This window comes from Pseudophryne corroboree, chromosome 4, assembly GCF_028390025.1.
Source record: "Pseudophryne corroboree isolate aPseCor3 chromosome 4, aPseCor3.hap2, whole genome shotgun sequence".
Taxonomy (NCBI): Eukaryota; Metazoa; Chordata; class Amphibia; order Anura; family Myobatrachidae; genus Pseudophryne; species Pseudophryne corroboree.
In genome coordinates, this window is record NC_086447.1 from 333281449 (window position 1) to 333303611 (window position 22163).

Here is a 22163-nt window from a genome sequence, read left to right on the forward strand (position 1 = left end):
TTTGCAAACGTGTTTGCCCCTGACCAAGTAGCTGCTCGGCAAAGTTGTAAAGCCGAGACCCCTCGGGCAGCCGCCCAAGATGAGCCCACCTTCCTTGTGGAATGGGCATTTACAGATTTTGGCTGTGGCAGGCCTGCCACAGAATGTGCAAGCTGAATTGTACTACAAATCCAGCGAGCAATAGTCTGCTTAGAAGCAGGAGCACCCAGCTTGTTGGGTGCATACAGGATAAACAGCGAGTCAGATTTTCTGACTCCAGCCGTCCTGGAAACATATATTTTCAGGGCCCTGACAACGTCTAGCAACTTGGAGTCCTCCAAGTCCCTAGTAGCCGCAGGCACCACAATAGACTGGTTTAGGTGAAACGCTGACACCACCTTAGGGAGAAACTGGGGACGAGTCCTCAATTCTGCCCTATCCATATGGAAAATCAGATAAGGGCTTTTACATGATAAAGCCGCCAATTCTGACACTCGCCTGGCTGAAGCCAAGGCCAATAACATGACCACTTTCCACGTGAGATATTTCAGATCCACGGTTTTTAGTGGCTCAAACCAATGTGATTTTAAGAAACTCAACACCACGTTGAGATCCCAAGGTGCCACAGGAGGCACAAACGGGGGCTGAATATGCAGCACTCCTTTCACAAATGTCTGAACTTCAGGTACTGAAGCTAGTTCTTTTTGAAAGAAAATCGACAGAGCCGAGATCTGTACTTTAATGGAGCCTAGTTTTAGGCCCATATTCACTCCTGCTTGCAGGAAATGCAGAAATCGACCTAGTTGAAATTCCTCTGTTGGGGCCTTTTCGGCCTCGCACCATGCAACATATTTCCGCCATATGCGGTGATAATGCTTTTCCGTAACATCTTTCCTGGCTTTAATAAGCGTAGGAATGACTTCCTCCGGAATGCCCTTTTCCTTCAGGATCCGGCGTTCAACCGCCATGCCGTCAAACGCAGCCGCGGTAAGTCTTGGAACAGACAGGGCCCCTGCTGTAGCAGGTCTTGTCTGAGCGGCAGAGACCACGGGTCCTCTGAGATCATCTCTTGAAGTTCCGGGTACCATGCTAGTCTTGGCCAATCCGGAACCACGAGAATTGTGTTTACTCCTCGCTTTCTTATTATTCTCAATACCTTTGGTATGAGAGGCAGAGGAGGGAACACATAAACCGACTGGTACACCCACGGTGTCACTAGAGCGTCCACAGCTATCGCCTGAGGGTCCCTTGACCTGGCGCAATATCTTTTTAACTTTTTGTTGAGGCGGGACGCCATCATGTCCACCTGTGGTTTTTCCCAACGGTTTACCAGCATCTGGAAGACTTCTGGATGAAGTCCCCACTCTTCCGGGTGGAGGTCGTGTCTGCTGAGGAAGTCTGCTTCCCAGTTGTCCACTCCCGGAATGAACACTGCTGACAGTGCTAGTACATGATTCTCCGCCCATCGGAGAATTCTTGTGGCTTCTGCCATTGCCATCCTGCTTCTTGTGCCGTCCTGTCGATTTACATGGGCGACTGCCATGATGTTGTCTGACTGGATCAGCACCGGCTGGTGTAGGAGCAGGGATTTTGCTTGACTTAGGGCATTGTAAATGGCCCTTAGTTCCAGAATATTTATGTGAAGGGAAGTCTCCTGACTCGACCATAGTCCTTGGAAGTTTCTTCCCCGTGTGACTGCCCCCCAGCCTCGAAGGCTGGCATCCGTGGTCACCAGGACCCAGTCCTGTATGCCGAACCTGTGGCCCTCTAGAAGATGGGCACTCTGCAGCCACCACAGTAGAGACACCCTGGTTCTTGGAGACAGGGTTATTAAGCGATGCATCTGAAGATGCGATCCGGACCATTTGTCCAACAGGTCCCACTGAAAGATTCTGGCATGGAACCTGCCGAAGGGAATTGCTTCGTAAGAAGCTACCATCTTTCCCAGGACCCGCGTGCAGTGATGCACCGATACCTGTTTTGGTTTCAGGAGGTCTCTGACTAGAGATGACAACTCCCTGGCTTTCTCCTCCGGGAGAAACACTTTTTTTCTGGACTGTATCCAGAATCATACCCAGGAACAGTAGACGTGTCGTCGGAACCAGCTGTGACTTTGGGATATTCAGAATCCAGCCGTGCTGGTGCAGCACTTCCTGAGATAGTGCTACTCCCACCAACAACTGTTCCTTGGACCTCGCCTTTATTAGGAGATCGTCCAAGTACGGGATAATTAAAACACCCTTTTTTCGTAAAATGGGTCTCACCGAACCGTCCGGTTTCGGCACCACAAATAGTGTGGAATAGTAACCCCGGCCTTGTTGAAGTAGGGGTACCTTGATTATCACCTGCTGGGAAAACAGCTTGTGAATTGCCGCTAGCACCGCCTCCCTGTCTGAGGGAGCAATCGGCAAGGCAGATTTTAGGAACCGGTGGGGTGGAGACGCCTCGAATTCCAGTTTGTACCCCTGAGATACTATTTGAAGGATCCAGGGATCTACCTGTGAGCGAGCCCACTGATCGCTGAAATCCTTGAGGCGGCCCCCCACCGTACCTGGCTCCGCCTGTGGAGCCCCACCGTCATGCGGTGGACTTGGAAGAAGAAGCGGGGGAGGACTTTTGCTCCTGGGAACCTGCTGTTTGTTGCAGCCTTTTTCCCCTACCTCTGCCTCTGGACAGAAAAGACCCGCCTTTTCCACGCTTGTTTTTCTGGGTCCGAAAGGACTGAACCTGATAAAACGGCGCCTTCTTAGGCTGTGAGGGGACATGGGGTAAAAATGCTGACTTCCCAGACGTTGCTGTGGAAACTAGGTCCGAGAGACCATCCCCAAATAATTCCTCACCCTTGTAAGGCAAAACTTCCATGTGCCTTTTAGAATCTGCATCTCCTGTCCACTGGCGAGTCCATAAGCCTCTCCTAGCAGAAATGGACAATGCACTTACTTTAGATGCCAGCCGGCAGATTTCCCTCTGTGCATCTCTCATATATAAGACTGAGTCTTTTATATGGTCTATGGTTAGCAGAATCGTGTCTCTGTCTAGTGTGTCAATATTTTCTGACAGTTTATCTGACCACGCAGCGGCAGCACTGCACATCCATGCTGACGCAATAGCTGGCCTAAGTATAATGCCCGAGTGTGTGTATATAGACTTCAGGATCGCCTCCTGCTTTCTATCAGCAGGTTCCTAGAGGGCGGCCGTATCCGGAGACGGTAGTGCCACCTTTTTAGACAAACGTGTGAGCGCTTTATCCACCCTAGGAGGTATTTCCCAACGTGACCTATCCTCTGGCGGGAAAGGGAACGCCATTAGTACCTTTTTAGGAATTACCAATTTTTTATCAGGGAAAGCCCACGCTTCTTCACACACTTCATTTAATTCATCTGATGGGGGAAAAACTATGGGTAGTTTTTTCTCCCCAAACATAATACCCTTTTTAGTGGTACCTGTATTTATATCAGAAATGTGTAACACCTCTTTCATTGCCTCAATCATGCAGTGAATGGCCTTAGTGGGCATCAGGTTAGACTCATAGTCGTCGACACTGGTGTCAGTATCAGTGTCGACATCTGCGTCTGCGATCTGAGGTAGCGGGCGTTTCAGAGCCCCTGATGACCTTTGAGACGCCTGGACAGGCACGAGCTGAGAAGTCGGCTGTCCCACATTTGGCATGTCGTCAAATTTCTTATGCAAGTAGTCTATACGTGCACTCATTTCTTTCCATAAGCTCATCCACTCAGGTGTCTGCCCCGCAGGGGGTGACATCCCTTCTAAAGGCATCTGCTCCGTCTCCACATCATTATCCTCATCAAACATGTCGACACCGCCGTACCGACACACCGCACACACACAGGGAATGCTCTACAGAGGACAGGACCCACAAAAGCCCTTTGGGGGGACAGAGTGAGAGTATGCCAGCACACACCAGAGCGCTACATAATGCAGGGACTAACTGAGTTATGTCCCCTATAGCTGCTTTTTCTATATAAATGTATACTGCGCCTAAATTTAGTGCCCCCCCCTCTCTTTTTTACCCTTTTCTGTAGTGTAGACTGCAGGGGAGAGCCAGGGAGCTTCCTTCCAGCGGAGCTGTGAGGGAAAATGGCGCCAGTGTGCTGAAGGAGATAGCTCCGCCCCTTTTCCGGAGACTATTCTCCCGCTTTTTCCTATATTCTGGCAGGGGTATTTTCCACATATATAGCCTCTGGGGCTATATATTGTGGTATTTTTGCCAGCCAAGGTGTTATTATTGCTTCTCAGGGCACCCCCCCCCCAGCGCCCTGCACCCTCAGTGACCGGAGTGTGAAGTGTGTGTGAGGAGCAATGGCGCACAGCTGCAGTGCTGTGCGCTACCTTGGTGAAGACTGATGTCTTCTGCCGCCGATTTTCCGGACCTCTTCTTGCTTCTGGCTCTGTAAGGGGGACGGCGGCGCGGCTCCGGGAACGAACACCAAGGACTGGGCCTGCGGTCGATCCCTCTGGAGCTAATGGTGTCCAGTAGCCTAAGAAGCCCAAGCTGGCTGCAAGCAGGCAGGTTCGCTTCTTCTCCCCTTAGTCCCTCGCTGCAGTGAGCCTGTTGCCAGCAGGTCTCACTGAAAATAAAAAACCTAATTTCTATACTTTCTTTCTAAAGGCTCAGGAGAGCCCCTAGTGTGCATCCAACCTCGGCCGGGCACAAAATCTAACTGAGGCTTGGAGGAGGGTCATAGTGGGAGGAGCCAGTGCACACCAGGTAGTCATAAATCTTTCTAGAGTGCCCAGCCTCCTTCGGAGCCCGCTATTCCCCATGGTCCTTACGGAGTTCCCAGCATCCACTAGGACGTCAGAGAAATAAACAATGGTTGCGGGAGGGAATGGTCATTTTTTTTACTGTATTTGGAGTGTACTGGAGATATATTACCTACTTGATTTCACTCTGTAATTGAAGTTGCATGCTGGAAATAATGTTAATATAAAGTGTACTACATCCGATAATGCCATATAAGCCCCTGTGATGACCTGTCAAAGAAGAAAAATCAAACATAAAAACTGAAGCGATCCATTAGAAATACATTTAGTCCTCTGACATAATAGATTATTTACTGACAGTGTCTAGAGCATACATTTCCAACCTCAGTCTCCAAGGCACACTAACAGTTCAGGTTTTAGTGATATCCATGCTTGAGCACAGGTGACTTAATTAGTACCTCAGTTATTTTGATTTAACCATCTGTGCTGTAGCCTGGATATCACTAAAACCTGCACTGTTATACCCCTTTCACACTGCACAAATAACCCGGTATGGACCCAGCATATTGCCGTGTGGTGTGAAAGGGCCATATTGGAAATCCCGGGTCGCCTGACCCGGCAATTCGACCCGGGAATAAAGCAGTGTTATTCCCGGGTTGAATACTGGGTCAATGGCAGCGTAAACGTGCTCCCACGTCAACAGGGAGAGGTGGCGCGGAGATGATCTCATCTCCCAGCACCGCCTCTGCGGCCATCCCCCCCCCCCCCCGCCCCCGCCGCTATGGCAACCTGCCCGGCATATTGCCGGTTCAGAGAAGCCAGCCGCAGCGTCCAGTGCCGGATCCCTCACGGGAAGGACCCGTTTCCAACTCCCGGGTGGGATCCGGCATTGGCGGTGTGAAAGGGGTATTAGTGTGCCCTGAAGACAGATGCTGGGAATGCCTGATCTACAGTTTGTGGTGTTGTCTGGAATGTCAAATTATGGAATTCATAGTATAAAGCAGGCCTGGCCAACCTGTGGCTCTCCAGCTGTTGTAAAACTACAAGTCCCATCATGCCTTGCCACAGTTTTGCTATTAGGGAATGCTAAAACTGTGGCAGGGCATGCTGGGATGTGTAGTTTCACTACATCTGGAGAGCCACAGGTTGGCCAGGCCTGGTATAAAGTATCTCTGACCATATGATTTAAATCTGTATTCAATAAATAAATCACTAATGACATTCACATATATTTCAAAATGATATTAGGTTACAGCAATATTTACATATCAAGCAGATTTATGAATGGAATAATGGCTTTATCGCATCAATTTGTCCTCTCTTTCTTTTTTTTTTTATGTTTAGCGGACTATTTAAAATCCACACTTATCTGGACTATTTATACTTATGTTTTGTCTTCACTATTGCATGAATAAATGGATTCACAGTCATAGTGCAGAGAGCCATTGGGCCCCACAGCATTGGCTTGGGCTACTGTGACCAGTGGTGCAGCAATGATCTAAGGCACCCGAAGCGACCTGGATAGAGTAGCCGAAGGCCGCCCCTGTAGTTGATGCCGTCATTAATAGCCAAGGCTCTCACTTCATTACCTGACTACAGTATCAATGACTGTGGACAGGCAGCACAGAGGAAGGGGGCATTTAGTGCATAGAGGACTCTGCTACAGTATATGCACTCAGCTGTGAGTCAGACTCACAGTTGAAATAAGCAGGGAAGTAATACTGGTGTCTGTACATTGCCCACCAGGGTGGCTGGCACAAAGAGCATGAGCTCTAGGTACAAAAGGGTTTTGTTCTCTTATACAGCGCCTATTGGATTAGCAGCTGGTCTTTCCCTCGTGGTGTACACCTGCACCAGTAATCAACATATACCAACAAATGAGGTTAAGCTCACAGCGCTGATCCCAGCAATGGAAATATATAAAAATCACAAACACCGTGTTCAGGAGTTGTTTCAGGGGTTTCCCATAAGTGTCTTTTTCCTCTCTTATAGACTGACACTTACTTTTTAACCCCTTGTAGCGTTCATCAAAAGGTTTCTTTTTAGGTGTCCCTGATTCCTTCAATCCCGTTCCCACTATTCAGACCCGACTCAGCGCATCAGCAGTGATACAGACACCATAGGGATATAAAAAATGGGAAAATTTCCCAGCAGGGATATTTAATGTATAAACAATATAAAATGTGTCAAGATAATACGTCCTATTAAAACAATGTGACAGATGGAGAGGATCGTACCCGCTGACGGTTGAGGCTGTGCGCTTCCGCTGAGAGGATCCGGAGTATCTCAGCGTGCTGTTCTGGCAACAGCCTCAGACATGCAAACGGGCTGTATTCTCCTCACGTCCTTACGTCACAGTCCAAGTCCTGCAGAATCTGCAGGACTTGGACTGTGACGTAAGGACGTGAGGAGAATACAGCCCGTTTGCATGTCTGAGGCTGTTGCCAGAACAGCACGCTGAGATACTCCGGATCCTCTCAGCGGAAGCGCACAGCCTCAACCGTCAGCGGGTACGATCCTCTCCATCTGTCACATTGTTTTAATAGGACGTATTATCTTGACACATTTTATATTGTTTATACATTAAATATCCCTGCTGGGAAATTTTCCCATTTTTTATATCCCTATGGTGTCTGTATCACTGCTGATGCGCTGAGTCGGGTCTGAATAGTGGGAACGGGATTGAAGGAATCAGGGACACCTAAAAAGAAACCTTTTGATGAACGCTACAAGGGGTTAAAAAGTAAGTGTCAGTCTATAAGAGAGGAAAAAGACACTTATGGGAAACCCCTGAAACAACTCCTGAACACGGTGTTTGTGATTTTTATGAGCTCTAGGTACTCCACCCACCCTACATCATGAACTGTGCCTAGCTCTTACGTGCTTGTAAATGGGGTGGTATTTAGTATGAAACATCATCCGTGGGGCAGTACGGATGGTGTAATGGTTAGCATTACTGCTTCACAACACTGAGGTCATGGGTTCAATTCCCACCATGGCCCTAACTGTGTGGAGTTTGTATATTCTCCCCGTACCTGCGTGGGTTTCCTCTGGGTACTCCGGTTTCCTCCCACAATCCAAAAAAAATAGGATTTTAATTACCTACCGGTAAATACTTTTCTCGTAGTCCGTAGAGGATGCTGGGGTCCACATTAGTACCATGGGATATAGACGGGTCCACTAGGAGCCATTGGCACTTTAAGAGACAGAGTGTGGGCTGGCTCCTCCCTCTATGCCCCTCCTACCAGACTCAGTTTAGAAACTGTACCCGAGGAGACGGACAACTTCGAGAGAAGGATTTTACACAGATAGTGGCAAGATTCATACCAGCTCACACATACAAGGCAAACCAAGCTAACTAGCTTAAAACTCAGCAACCACCGAAACCTTAATTACCAGGTAACACTGCAGTACTCAACTAAAAACAAAGTTGTACTGCACCAGATAACCACAGCAGGAAAACGAAGCGCTGGGCGGGCGCCCAGCATCCCCTACGGACTACAAGAAAAGGATTAACCGGTAGGTAATTAAAATCCTATTTTCTCTTACGTCCTAGAGGATGCTGGGGGTCCACATTAGTACCATGGGGATGTACCAAAGCTCCAAGAAAGGGAGGGAGTGCAAGGAGGCTCCTGCAGAACTGAATGACCAAACTTTAGGTCCTCAGAGGCCAAAGTATCGAACTTATAGAACTTAGCACACGTGTTCGACCAGACCAAGTAGCCGCTTGGCAGAGTTGTAAAGCAGAGACACCCAGGGAAGCCGCCCAGGAAGAACCCACCTTATGAGTAGAGTGGGCCTTATCAGACGTAGGACACGGCAAGCCTGCCATAGAATATGCATGCTGGATAGTGAACCTGATCCATCAAGAGATCGTCTACTTAGAAGCAGGATACCCAATTTTCTTGGAATCATACAGTACAAACAGAGTCCGATTTTCTGTGATGAGCAGTCCTCTTCACATAGATTTTAAGAGCCCTTACAACATCTAAGGACTTTAATGAAATTGAGGAGTCAGTCGCAACTGGCACCACAATAGGTTGGTTGATATGAAATGTCGACAACCTTCGGAAGGAACTGCTGACGTGTCCGGAGCTCAGCTCTATCTTCATGGAAGATCAAATAGGGGCTTTTATAGGACAAAGCCCCAACTCCAACACACGTCTAGCAGAAGCTAAGGCCAACAAAGTGACAGCCTTCCACGTGAGAAATTTGACCTCAACCTCCTGTAGAGGCTCAACCAGTCGGACTGGAGGAACTGCAACACCACGTTAAGATCTCAGGGTGCCGTAGGTGGCACAAAGGGAGGTTGGATGTGCAGAACTCCCTTCAAAAAAGTCTGAACCTCAGGGAGGGCAGCCAATTGTTTCTGGAAGAAAATGGATAAGGCCGAAATCTGGACCTTCACGGATCCCAAACGCAGGCCCATATCCACACCTGCTTGCAGTAATAGGAGAAACCGTCCAGTTGAAACTCTTTGGACTCGCACCAAGATACGTATTTTTTCCAAATACGATGGTAATGTTTAGACGTTACTCCTTTCCTAGGCTGTATCAGGGTAAGAATAACCTTATTCGGAATGCCCTTCCGAGCCAATATCTGGCGTTCAACCTCCATGCCGTCAAACATAGCCGTGGTAAGTCTTGATAAGCGAACGGCCCCTGTTGCAGCAGGTCCTCCCAAAGAGGAAGAGGCCTCGGATCTTCCAGCAGCAGATCCAGAAGATCCGCGTACCAAGCCCTTCTTGGCCAGTCCGGAGCAATGAGGATTGGTTGAAGTCTTGTTCTCCTTATGAGTTTTAGAACTCTTGGAATGAGTGGAAGTGGAGAAAACACGTACACCGACTGGAAGACCCACGGAGTCACTAGGGCGTCCACTGCCACGGCTTGTGGGTCCCTCGACCTGGAACAATATAGCCGAAGCTTCTTGTTGAGACGAGAGGCCATCATAGATCTTTGATGTACACCCCAAAGATCTGTCACCTCCGTGAACACCTCCGGATGGAGTCCCCACTCTCCTGGATGGAGATAGTGTCCGCTGAGGAAGTCCGCTTCCCAGTTGTCTACTCCTGGAATGAAGATTGCCGACAGCGCCAATACGTGTTTTTCTGCCCAGAGGATTATTCTTGTTACCTCTGACATTGCAGCTCTGCTCTTCTTTCCGCCATGTCGGTTTATGTAAGCTACTGTCGTTACATTGTCCGACTGCACTTGAATGGCTCGGTTTCTCGGAAGATGGGCCGCTTGGAGAAGACCGTTGTAGATGGCTCTTATTTCCAGAATGTTTATCGGCAGGCCGGCTTCCAGACTTGACCACCTTCCTTGAAAGGTTTCCCCTTGAGTGACTGCACCCCAGCCACGGAGAATTGCATCCGTGGTTAGAAGGATCCAGTCCTGAATTTCAAACCTGTGGCTCTCCAGAAGGTGAGGTGATTAAAGCCACCAGAAGAGTGAAATCCTGGCCCTTGGCGACAGACGTATTTTCTCTGGTGCATTTGTAGATGAGATCCCGACCACTTGTCCAGGAGATCCAGTTGGAAGGGCCGAGCATGAAACCTTCTGTACTGTAGAGCCTCATAAGAGGCCACCATCTTCCCCAGAAGGCGAATGCACTGATGAACCGAGACCCGGGCTGGCTTCAGGACATCCCGGACCATTGTTCGTATCACCAACGCTTTCTCTTCCGAAAGAAATACTCTCTGCACTTTCGTGTCGAGGATCATACCCAGAAAGGACAACCTCCTGGTCGGTTCCAAATGTGATTTCAGAAGGTTCAGGATCCAACCGTGGTCCCTGAGCAGACGAGTCGCGAGATCAAGGGACTGTAACAACTTCTCCTTGGACGATGCCTTTATCAGCAGATCGTCCAGATACGGGAATATATTCACTCCTTGTCTGCAGAGAAGAATCATCATCTCCGCCATCACCTTGGTGAACACCCTCGGTGCCGTGGAGAGGCAGAATGGCAAGGCCTGGAATTGAAAATGACTGTCTAACAGTGCGAATCGGAGAAAAGCTTGATGCGGCAGCCAAATCGGAATGTGGAGGTACGCATCCTTGATATCCAGGGACACCAGGAATTCCCCCTCCTCCAGAACCGATATTACCGCCCTCAGAGACTCCATTTTAAACTTGAACTCCCTCAGAAAGGGGTTTAGCGATTTTAAGTTCAAAATGGTCCTGACCGAACCATCCGGTTTTGGTACCACGAAAAGGTTTGAATAGTAACCTTAGGTTTGCAAATGGGGTGGAACTGGTACAATGACCTGTGACTCTACCAACTTTTGGATGGCTTCCTGTAAGACAGCCCTGTCTGCCAGCAGCGCTGGCAAGCCTGATTTAAAGAACTGGTGAGGTGGGAGATCTTCAAACTCCAGCCTGTACCCCTGGGACACAATATCCTGTACCCAGGGATCCAGACCGGACGACACCCAGACGTAGCTGAAATGCCTGGGTCTCGCCCCCACCAGCCCTACCTGAGGCCGCACGGCCCACTGTCATGCGGAGGACTTAGGCGTACCTGAAGCAGGCTTCTGTTCCTGGGAACCCACGGCAGCAGGTTTCTTGGATTTTTGACGATCTCCCCTAAAAAAGGTGCTAGACGGCTTGGCCTTTCTTCCTTTAGCAGCCCGAAAGGACTGTGATGCAGGAGGAGTAAAAGGTTTCTTCGTAGCCGATGCAGCAGAGGGAAGAAAAGGTGACTTACCTGCGGTAGCTGTGGAAATCCACGCATCCAACGCCTCCCCAAATAGAGCCTGACCTGTGTAGGGTAGGGTCTCCACACCTCTCCTGGATTCCGCATCGGCAGACCACTGGCGCAGCCAAAGTCCTCTGTGAGCGGAGACAGACATGGAAGATATCCCTGCAGCCATCGAACCCAGGTCTTTCATGGATTCCACCATAAATCCTGCATAATCCTGAATGTTACGTAAAAATAATTCAACATCACTTTTATCCATTATATCCAAATCTTCAAGTAACGTGCCTGACTACTTTACTATAGCTTTGAAAATCCATGCACAAGCAATAGTAGGACGTAGTATCGCCCCTGAAGCAGTGTATATGGATTTGAGCGAAGCGTCAATTTTGCGATCAGCCGGTTCTTTTAACGCGGTGGATCCTGGGACAGGTAAAACCACCTTACAGACGCGTCAACTATGGGTGGATTTTCCCATTTTTTCCTATCCTCCTCAGGGAAAGGGAAAGCAACCAGAACCCTTCTAGGGATCTGACATTTTTTCTATGGGTTTTCCCAGGCGCTCTCAAAAAATAAGATTTTACTCACCGGTAAATCTATTTCTCGTAGTCCGTAGTGGATGCTGGGAACTCCGTAAGGACCATGGGGAATAGACGGGCTCCGCAGGAGACTGGGCACTCTAAAAGAAAGATTAGGTACTATCTGGTGTGCACTGGCTCCTCCCTCTATGCCCCTCCTCCAGACCTCAGTTAGGATAATGTGCCCGGAAGAGCTGACACAATAAGGAAGGATTTTGAATCCCGGGTAAGACTCATACCAGCCACACCAATCACACCGTATAACTCGGGATACTATACCCAGTTAACAGTATGAAATATAACTGAGCCTCTCAACAGATGGCTCAACAATAACCCTTTAGTTAGGCAATAACTATATACAAGTATTGCAGACAATCCGCACTTGGGATGGGCGCCCAGCATCCACTACGGACTACGAGAAATAGATTTACCGGTGAGTAAAATCTTATTTTCTCCGACGTCCTAGTGGATGCTGGGAACTCCGTAAGGACCATGGGGATTATACCAAAGCTCCCAAACGGGCGGGAGAGTGCGGATGACTCTGCAGCACCGAATGAGAGAACGCAAGGTCCTCCTCAGCCAGGGTATCAAATTTGTAGAATTTTGCAAACGTGTTTGCCCCTGACCAAGTTGCAGCTCGGCAAAGTTGTAAAGCCGAGACCCCTCGGGCAGCCGCCCAAGATGAGCCCACCTTCCTTGTGGAATGGGCTTTTACTGATTTAGGATGCGGCAATCCAGCCGCAGAATGCGCCAGCTGAATTGTGCTACAAATCCAGCGAGCAATAGTCTGCTTAGAAGCAGGGGCACCAATTTTGTTGGGTGCATACAGGATAAAAAACGAGTCAGTTTTCCTGACTCCAGCCGTCCAGGAAATATACATTTTTAAGGCCCTGACTACGTCCAGAAACTTGGAATCTTCCAAGTCCCTAGTAGCCGCAGGCACTACAATAGGTTGGTTCAAGTGAAAAGCTGATACCACCTTAGGGAGAAACTGGGGACGAGTCCTCAATTCTGCCCTATCCATATGGAAAATCAGATAAGGGCTTTTACATGACAAAGCCGCCAATTCTGACACACGCCTGGCCAAAGCCAAGGCCAATAACATGACCACTTTCCACGTGAGATATTTCAGATCCACAGTTTTAAGTGGCTCAAACCAATGTGATTTCAGGAAACTCAACACCACGTTGAGATCCCACGGTGCCACAGGAGGCACAAAAGGGGGCTGAATATGTAGCACTCCCTTTACAAAAGTCTGAACTTCAGGCAGTGAAGCCAGTTCTTTCTGGAAGAAAATCGACAGAGCCGAAATCTGGACCTTAATGGAACCCAATTTTAGGCCCATAGTCACTCCCGACTGTAGGAAGTGCAGAAAACGACCCAGCTGAAATTCCTCTGTTGGGGCCTTCCTGGCCTCACACCACGCAACATATTTTCGCCAAATACGGTGATAATGGTTTGCGGTTACTTCTTTCCTGGCTTTTATCAGCGTAGGAATGACTTCCTCCGGAATGCCCTTTTGCTTTAGGATCCGGAATTCAACCGCCATGCCGTCCAACGCAGCCGCGGTAAGTCTTGGAACAGACAGGGCCCCTGCTGTAGCAGATCCTGTCTGAGCGGTAGAGGCCATGGGTCCTCTGATATTATTTCTGTAAGTTCTGGATACCAAGCTCTTCTTGGCCCATCCGGAACCACGAGTATCGTTCTTACTCCTCGTTTTCTTATTATTCTCAGTACCTTTGGTATGAGAGGCAGAGGAGGGAATACATAAACCGATTGGTACACCCACGGTGTCACTAGAGCGTCCACAGCTATTGCCTGAGGGTCCCTTGACCTGGCGCAATATCTAGTTTTTTGTTTAGGCGGGACGCCATCATGTCCACCTGTGGCCTTTCCCAACGGTTTACCAACAGTTGGAAGACTTCTGGATGAAGTCCCCACTCTCCCGGGTGTCGGTCGTGTCTGCTGAGGAAGTCTGCTTCCCAGTTGTCCACTCCCGGAATGAACACTGCTGACAGTGCTAAGACGTGATTTTCCGCCCATCGGAGAATCCTTGTGGCTTCTGCCATCGCCATCCTGCTTCTTGTGCCGCCCTGTCGGTTTACATGGGCGACTGCCGTGATGTAGTCTGATTGGATCAGTACCGGCTGGTTTTGAAGCAGAGGCCTTGCCAGACTTAGGGCATTGTAAATGGCCCTCAGTTCCAGAATATTTATGTGTAGGGACGACTCCTGACTTGACCAAAGTCCTTGGAAATTTCTTCCCTGTGTGACTGCCCCCCAGCCTCGAAGGCTGGCATCCGTGGTCACCAGGACCCAGTCCTGTATGCCGAATCTGCGGCCCTCTTGAAGATGAGCACTCTGCAGCCACCACAGTAGAGATACCCTGTCCTTGGAGACAGGGTTATCAGCCGATGCATCTGAAGATGCGATCCGGACCACTTGTCCAAGAGGTCCCACTAAAAGGTTCTTGTATGGAACCTGGCGAATGGAATTTTGCTTCGTAAGAAGCTACCATTTTTCCCAGGACTCGTGTGCAGTGATGCACCGATACCTGTTTTGGTTTCAGGAGGTCTCTGACTAGAGATGACAGCTCCTTGGCTTTCTCCTGCGGGAGAAACACTTTTTTTCTGTTCTGTGTCCAGAACCATCCCCAGGAACAGTAGGCGTGTGGTAGGAACCAGCTGTGACTTTGGAATGTATAGAATCCATCCGTGCTGTTGTAGCACTTCCCGAGATAGTGCTACTCCGACCAACAACTGCTCCTTGGACCTCGCCTTTATAAGGAGATCGTCCAAGTACGGGATAATTAAAACTCCCTTTTTTCGAAGGAGTATCATCATTTCTGCCATTACCTTGGTAAAGACCCTCGGTGCCGTGGACAGTCCAAACGGCAGTGTTTGGAATTGGTAATGGCAATCCTGTACCACAAATCTGAGGTACTCCTGGTGAGGATGGTAAATGGGAACATGTAGGTAAGCATCCTTGATGTCCAGGGATACCATGTAATCCCCCTCCTCCAGGCTTGCAATAACCGCCCTGAGCGATTCCATCTTGAACTTGAATTTTTTTATGTATGTGTTCAAGGATTTCAAATTTAAAACGGGTCTCACCGAACCGTCCGGTTTCGGTACCACAAACAGTGTGGAATAGTAACCCCGTCCTTGTTGAAGTAGGGGCACCTTGACTATCACCTGCTGGAAATACAGCTTGTGAATTGCCTCTAGCACAGCCTCCCTGCCTGAGGAAGTTGTCGGCAAGGCAGATTTGAGGAAACGGCGGGGGGGAGACGCCTCGAATTCCAGCTTGTACCCCTGAGATACTACTTGAAGGATCCAGGGATCCACCTGTGAGCGAGCCCACTGATCGCTGAAATTTTTGAGGCGGCCCCCCACCGTACCTGGCTAAGCCTGTGGAGCCCCCGCATCATGCGATGGACTCAGAGGAAGCGGGGGAAGAATTTTGATTCTGGGAACTGGCTGACTGGTGCAGCTTTTTCCTTCTTCCCTCGTCTCTGTGCAGAAAGGAAGCGCCTTTGACCCGCTTGCTTTTCTGAAACCGAAAGGACTGTACCTGATAATACAGTGCTTTTCTTAGGCTGTGAGGAAACCTGAGGTAAAAAAATTTCTTCCCAGCTGTTGCTGTGGATACGAGGTCCCAGAGACCATCCCCAAACAATTCCTCACCCTTATAAGGCTCTATGTGCCTTTTAAAGTCAGCATCACCTGTCCAGTGTCGGGTCTCTAATACCCTCCTGACAGAATGGACATTGCATTAATTCTGGATGCCAGACGGCAAAATATCCCTCTGTGCATCCCTCATATATAAGACGACGTCTTATGTTCGCAAAATAGTATCCCTGTTTGACAGGGTTACAGACCACGCTGCAGCAGCACTATCTGCAGGTCTCAGTCTAGTACCTGAGTGTGTAAATACAGACTTCAGGCTAGCCTCCTGCTATTTATCAGCAGGTACCTTCAAAGTGGCCGTATCCTAATACGGCAGTGCCACCTTTTTTGACAAACGTGTGAGCGCCTTATCCACCCTAGGGAATATCTCCCAGCGTAACTTATCCTCTGGCGGGAAAGGGTACGCCATCAGTAACTTTTTAGAAATTACCAGTTTCTTATCGGGGGAACCCACGCTTTTTCTCACTTCATTCACTCATTTGATGGGGGAACAAAACACTGCCTGCTTTTTCTCCCCACACATAAAACCCTTTTTTAGTGGTACTTGGGTTAATGTCAGAAATGTGTAACACATTTTTTATTGCCGGGATCATGTAACGGATGTTCCTAGTGGATTGTGTATATGTCTCAACCTCGTCGACACTGGAGTCAGACTCCGTGTCGACATCTGAGTCTGCCATCTGAGGGAGCGGGCGTTTTTGAGCCCCTGATGGCCTTTGAGACGCCTGGGCAGGTGCGGGCTGAGAAGCCGGCTGTCCCATAGCTGTTACGTCATCCAGCCTTTTATGTAAGGAGTTGACACTGTCGGTTAATACCTTCCACCTATCCATCCACTCTGGTGTCGGCCCACAGGGGGCGACATCCCATTTATCGGCATCTGCTCCGCCTCCACATAAGCCTCCTCATCAAACATGTCGACACAGCCGTACCGACATACCGCACACACACAGGGAATGCTCTGACTGAGGACAGGACCCCACACAGCCCTTTGGGGAGACAGAGAGAGAGTATGCCAGCACACACCAGAGCGCTATATAATGTAGGGATAAACACTATCACTGAGTGGATTTTCCCCAATAGCTGCTTGTATAAACAATATTGCGCCTAAATTTAGTGCCGCCCCTCTCTTTTTAACCCTTTGAGCCTGAAAACTACAGGGGAGAGCCTGGGGAGCTGTCTTCCAGCTACACTGTGAAAAGAAAATGGCGCCAGTGTGCCGAGGGAGATAGCTCCGCCCCTTTTTCGCTGACTTTTCTCCCGCTTTTTTATGGATTCTGGCAGGGGTAATTATCACATATATAGCCTCTGGGTCTATATATTGTGATTATTTTGCCAGCCACGGTGTTTTTATTGCTGCTCAGGGCGCCCCCCCCCAGCGCCCTGCACCCTCAGTGACCGGAGTGTGAAGTGTGTATGAGGAGCAATGGCGCACAGCTGCAGTGCTGTGCGCTACCTTGGTGAAGACTGAAGTCTTCTGCCGCCGATTTTCCGGACCATCTTCATGCTTCTGGCTCTGTAAGGGGGACGGCGGCGCGGCTCCGGGAACGAACACCAAGGACGGGTCCTGCGGTCGATCCCTCTGGAGCTAATGGTGTCCAGTAGCCTAAGAAGCCCAAGCTAGCTGCAAGCAGGTAGGTTCGCTTCTTCTCCCCTTAGTCCCTCGTTGCAGTGAGCCTGTTGCCAGCAGGTCTCACTGTAAAATAAAAAACCTAACATATACTTTCTTTCTAGGAGCTCAGGAGAGCCCCTAGTGTGCATCCAGCTCGGCCGGGCACAGAAATCTAACTGAGGTCTGGAGGAGGGGCATAGAGGGAGGAGCCAGTGCACACCAGATAGTACCAAATCTTTCTTATAGAGTGCCCAGTCTCCTGCGGAGCCCGTCTATTCCCCATGGTCCTTACGGAGTTCCCAGCATCCACTAGGACGTCAGAGAAATAGCATTTAATTCTTTAGATGCAGGGAAGGTTAGCAAAGCTTTCTTATTGTCTGTGAAGTAAGCCTCCTCAACCTGCTCAGGTGTTATATCAGCAATATTCAACACATCTCTAATGGCCTCTATCATCAACTGCACCCCGTTTGCAAGAGATGCCGCCCCCCGCAGTACAATTCCCTCACCGTCTGCCGTGTCAGAGTCGGTATCCGTGTCATCCTGCATAATTAGGGCAAGAGCACGTTTTTGGGAGCGTACGTCAGGGGGCCCTGAGGTAACAGAACCAGACCAAACAGCCACAGAGTTCTGTAAAACCTGAGTTGCAGACTCATTTTGTGCAACTCTAGTAGAAATCTGAGAAAATAAGAATTTACTTACCGATAATTCTATTTCTCGTAGTCCGTAGTGGATGCTGGGGACTCCGTAAAGACCATGGGGAATAGCGGCTCCGCAGGAGACTGGGCACATCTAAAGAAAGCTTTAGGACTACCTGGTGTGCACTGGCTCCTCCCCCTATGACCCTCCTCCAAGCCTCAGTTAGGATACTGTGCCCGGACGAGCGTACACAATAAGGAAGGATTTTGAATCCCGGGTAAGACTCATACCAGCCACACCAATCACACCGTACAACTTGTGATCTGAACCCAGTTAACAGCATGATAACAGAGGAGCCTCTAGAAAAGATGGCTCACTACAGCAATAACCCGATTTTTTTGGTAACAATAACTATGTACCAGTATTGCAGACAATCCGCACTTGGGATGGGCGCCCAGCATCCACTACGGACTACGAGAAATAGAATTATCGGTAAGTAAATTCTTATTTTCTCTAACGTCCTAAGTGGATGCTGGGGACTCCGTAAGGACCATGGGGATTATACCAAAGCTCCCAAACGGGCGGGAGAGTGCGGATGACTCTGCAGCACCAAATGAGAGAACTCCAGGTCCTCCTCAGCCAGGGTATCAATTTTGTAGAATTTTACAAACGTATTTGCTCCTGACCAAGTAGCTGCTCGGCAAAGTTGTAAAGCCGAGACCCCTCGGGCAGCCGCCCAAGATGAGCCCACCTTCCTTGTGGAATGGGCATTGACAGATTTTGGCTGTGGCAGGCCTGCCACCGAATGTGCAAGCTGAATTGTACTACAAATCCAACGAGCAATAGTCTGCTTAGAAGCAGGAGCACCCAGCTTGTTGGGTGCATACAGGATAAACAGCGAGTCAGTTTTCCTGACTCCAGCCGTCCTGGAAACATATTTTCAGGGCCCTGACAACGTCTAGCAACTTGGAGTCCTCCAAGTCCCTAGTAGCCGCAGGCACCACAATAGGTTGGTTCAGGTGAAACGCTGAAACCACCTTAGGGAGAAACTGAGGACGAGTCCTCAATTCCGCCCTGTCCGAATGGAAAATCAGATAAGGGCTTTTACAGGATAAAGCCGCCAATTCTGACACGCGCCTGGCCCAGGCCAGGGCCAACAGCATGACCACTTTCCATGTGAGATATTTTAACTCCACAGATTTAAGTGGTTCAAACCAATGTGACTTTTGGAACCCAAAAACTACATTGAGATCCCAAAGTGCCACTGAAGGCACAAAAGGAGGCTGTAAATGCAGTACCCCTTTTACAAACGTCTGAACTTCAGGGACTGAAGCTAGTTCTTTTTGGAAGAAAATTGACAGGGCCGAAATTTGAACCTTAATGGACCCCCATTTCAGGCCCATAGACACTCCTGTTTGCAGGAAATGTAGGAAACGACCCAGTTGAATTTCCTCCGTCGGGCCTTACTGGCCTCGCACCACGCAAAATATTTTCGCCAAATGCGGTGATAATGTTTTGCGGTTACATCCTTCCTGGCTTTGATCAGGATAGGGATGACTTCATCCGGAATGCCTTTTCAGGATCCGGCGTTCAACCGCCATGCCGTCAAACGCAGCCGTGGTAAGTCTTGGAACAGACAGGGTCCTTGCTGAAGCAGGTCCCTTCTTAGAGGTAGAGGCCACGGATCCTCCGTGAGCATCTCTTGAAGTTCCGGTTACCAAGTCCTTCTTGGCCAATCTGGAGCCACGAATATAGTGCTTACTCCTCTCCATCTTATCAATCTCAGTACCTTGGGTATGAGAGGCAGAGGAGGGAACACATACACTGACTGGTACACCCACGGTGTTACCAGAACGTCTACAGGTATTGCCTGAGGGTCCCTTGACCTGGCGCAATACCTGTCGAGTTTTTCCCAACGGTTTATAATCATGTGGAAGACTTCTTGGTGAAGTCCCCACTCTCCCGGGTGGAGGTCGTGCTGAGGAAGTCTGCTTCCCAGTTGTCCACTCCCGGAATGAATACTGCTGACAGTGCTATCACATGATTTTCCGCCCAGCGAAGAATCCTTGCAGCTTCTGCCATTGCCCTCCTGCTTCTTGTGCCACCCTGTCTGTTTACGTGGGTGACTGCCGTGATGTTGTCCGACTGGATCAACACCGGCTGACCTTGAAGCAGAAGACTTGCTAAGCTTAGAGCATTGTAAATGGCCCTTAGCTTCAGGATATTTATGTGAAGTGATGTCTCCAGACTTGACCATAAGCCCTGGATATTCCTTCCCTGTGTGACTGCTCCCCAGCCTCGCAGGCTGGCATCCGTGGTCACCAGGACCCAGTCCTGAATGCCGAATCTGCGGCCCTCTAGAAGATGAGCACTCTGCAACCACCACAGGAGGGACACCCTTGTCCTTGGTGACAGGGTTATCCGCTGATGCATCTGAAGATGCGACCCGGACCATTTGTCCAGCAGGTCCCACTGGAAAATTCTTGTGTGGAATCTGCCGAATGGGATTGCTTCTTAGGAAGCCACCATTTTACCCAGAACCCTTGTGCATTGATGCACTGAGACTTGGCTCGGTTTTAGGAGGTTCCTGACTAGCTCGGATAACTCCCTGGCTTTTTCCTCCGGGAGAAAAGCATTTTTCTAGACTGTGTCCAGGATCATCCCTAGGAACAGAAGACAAGTCGTCGGAACCAGCTGCGATTTTGGAATATTGAGAATCCAATCGTGCTGCCGCAATACTACCTGAAATAGTGCTACACCGACCTCCAACTGTTCCCTGGATCTTACCCTTATCAGGGAATCGTCCAAGTAAAGGATAACTAAAATTCCCTTCCTTCGAAGGAATATCATCATTTCGGCCATTACCTTGGTAAAGACCCGGGGTGCCGTGGACCATCCATACGGCAGCTTCTGAACTGATAGTGACAGTTCTGTACCATAAACCTGAGGTACCCTTGATGAGAAGGGTAAATTTTGACATGAAGGTAAGTATCCTTGATGTCCCGAGACATCATGTAGTCCCCTTCTTCCAGGTTCGCAATCACTGCTCTGAGTGACTCAATCTTGAATTTGAACCTCTGTATGTTAGTGTTCAAAGATTTTAGATTTAGAATCGGTCTCACCGAGCCGTCCGGCTTCGGTACCACAACAGTGTGGAATAATACCCCGTTCCCTGTTGCAGGAGGGGTACCTTGTTATCACCTGCTGGGAATACAGCTTGTGAATGGCTTCCAAAACAGTCTCCCTGTCAGAAGGAGACATCGGTAAAGCCGACTTTAGGAAACGGCGAGGGGGAGACGTCTCGAATTCTAATTTGTACCCCTGAGATATCACCTGAAGGATCCAGGGGTCTACTTGCGAGTGAGCCCACTGCGCGCTGAAATTCATTGAGACGGGCCCCCCACCGTGCCTGATTCTGCTTGTAAAGCCCCAGCGTCATACTGAGGGCTTGGCAGAGGCGGGAGAGGGTTTCTGTTCCTGGGAACTGGCTGATTTCTGCAGCCTTTTTCCTCTCCCTCTGTCACGGGGCAGAAATGAGGAATCTTTTGCCCGCTTATCCACGAAAAGACTGCGCCTGATAATACGGCGTCTTCTCATGTTGAGAGGCGACCTGGGGTACAAACGTGGATTTCCCAGCTGTTGCCGTGGCCACCAGGTCTGAAAGACCGACCCCAAATAACTCCTCCCTTTAATAAGGCAATACTTCCAAATGCCGTTTGGAATACGCATCACCTGACCACTGACGTGTCCATAACCCTCTACTGGTAGAAATTGACAACGCACTTAGACTTGATGCCAGTCGGCAAATATTTCGCTGTGCATCACGCATATATAGAAATGCATCTTTTAAATGCTCTATAGGCAATAATATACTGTCCCTATCTAGGGTATCAATATTTTCAGTCAGGGAATCCGACCATGCCAACCCAGCACTGCACATCCAGGCTGAGGCGATTTCTGGTCGCAGTATAACACCAGTATGTGTGTAAATACATTTTTAGGATACCCTCCTGCTTTCTATCAGCAGGATCCTTAAGGGCGGCCATCTCAGGAGAGGGTAGAGCCCTTACAAGCGTGTGAGCGCTTTATCCACCCTAGGGGGTGTTTCCCAACGCACCCTAACCTCTGGCGGGAAAGGATATAATGCCAATAACATTTTAGAAATTATCAGTTGTTATCGGGGGAAAACCACGCATCATCACACACCTCATTTAATTTCTCAGATTCAGGAAAACTACAGGTAGTTTTTCCT

General features: G+C 49.3%; 1 protein-coding gene across 1 annotated transcript in view; it reads right to left on the reverse strand.

Annotated features, from left to right (window-relative positions):
- TMEM44 (transmembrane protein 44) overlaps nt 1–22163 on the reverse strand; it is a 171731-nt gene that overhangs the window by 139585 nt on the left and 9983 nt on the right. Inside the window, exon 3 of the mRNA XM_063916426.1 lies at nt 4881–4974. Within this exon, the coding sequence (XP_063772496.1) occupies nt 4881–4974 (94 nt within the window). The remainder of the gene's footprint in view (nt 1–4880; nt 4975–22163) is intronic.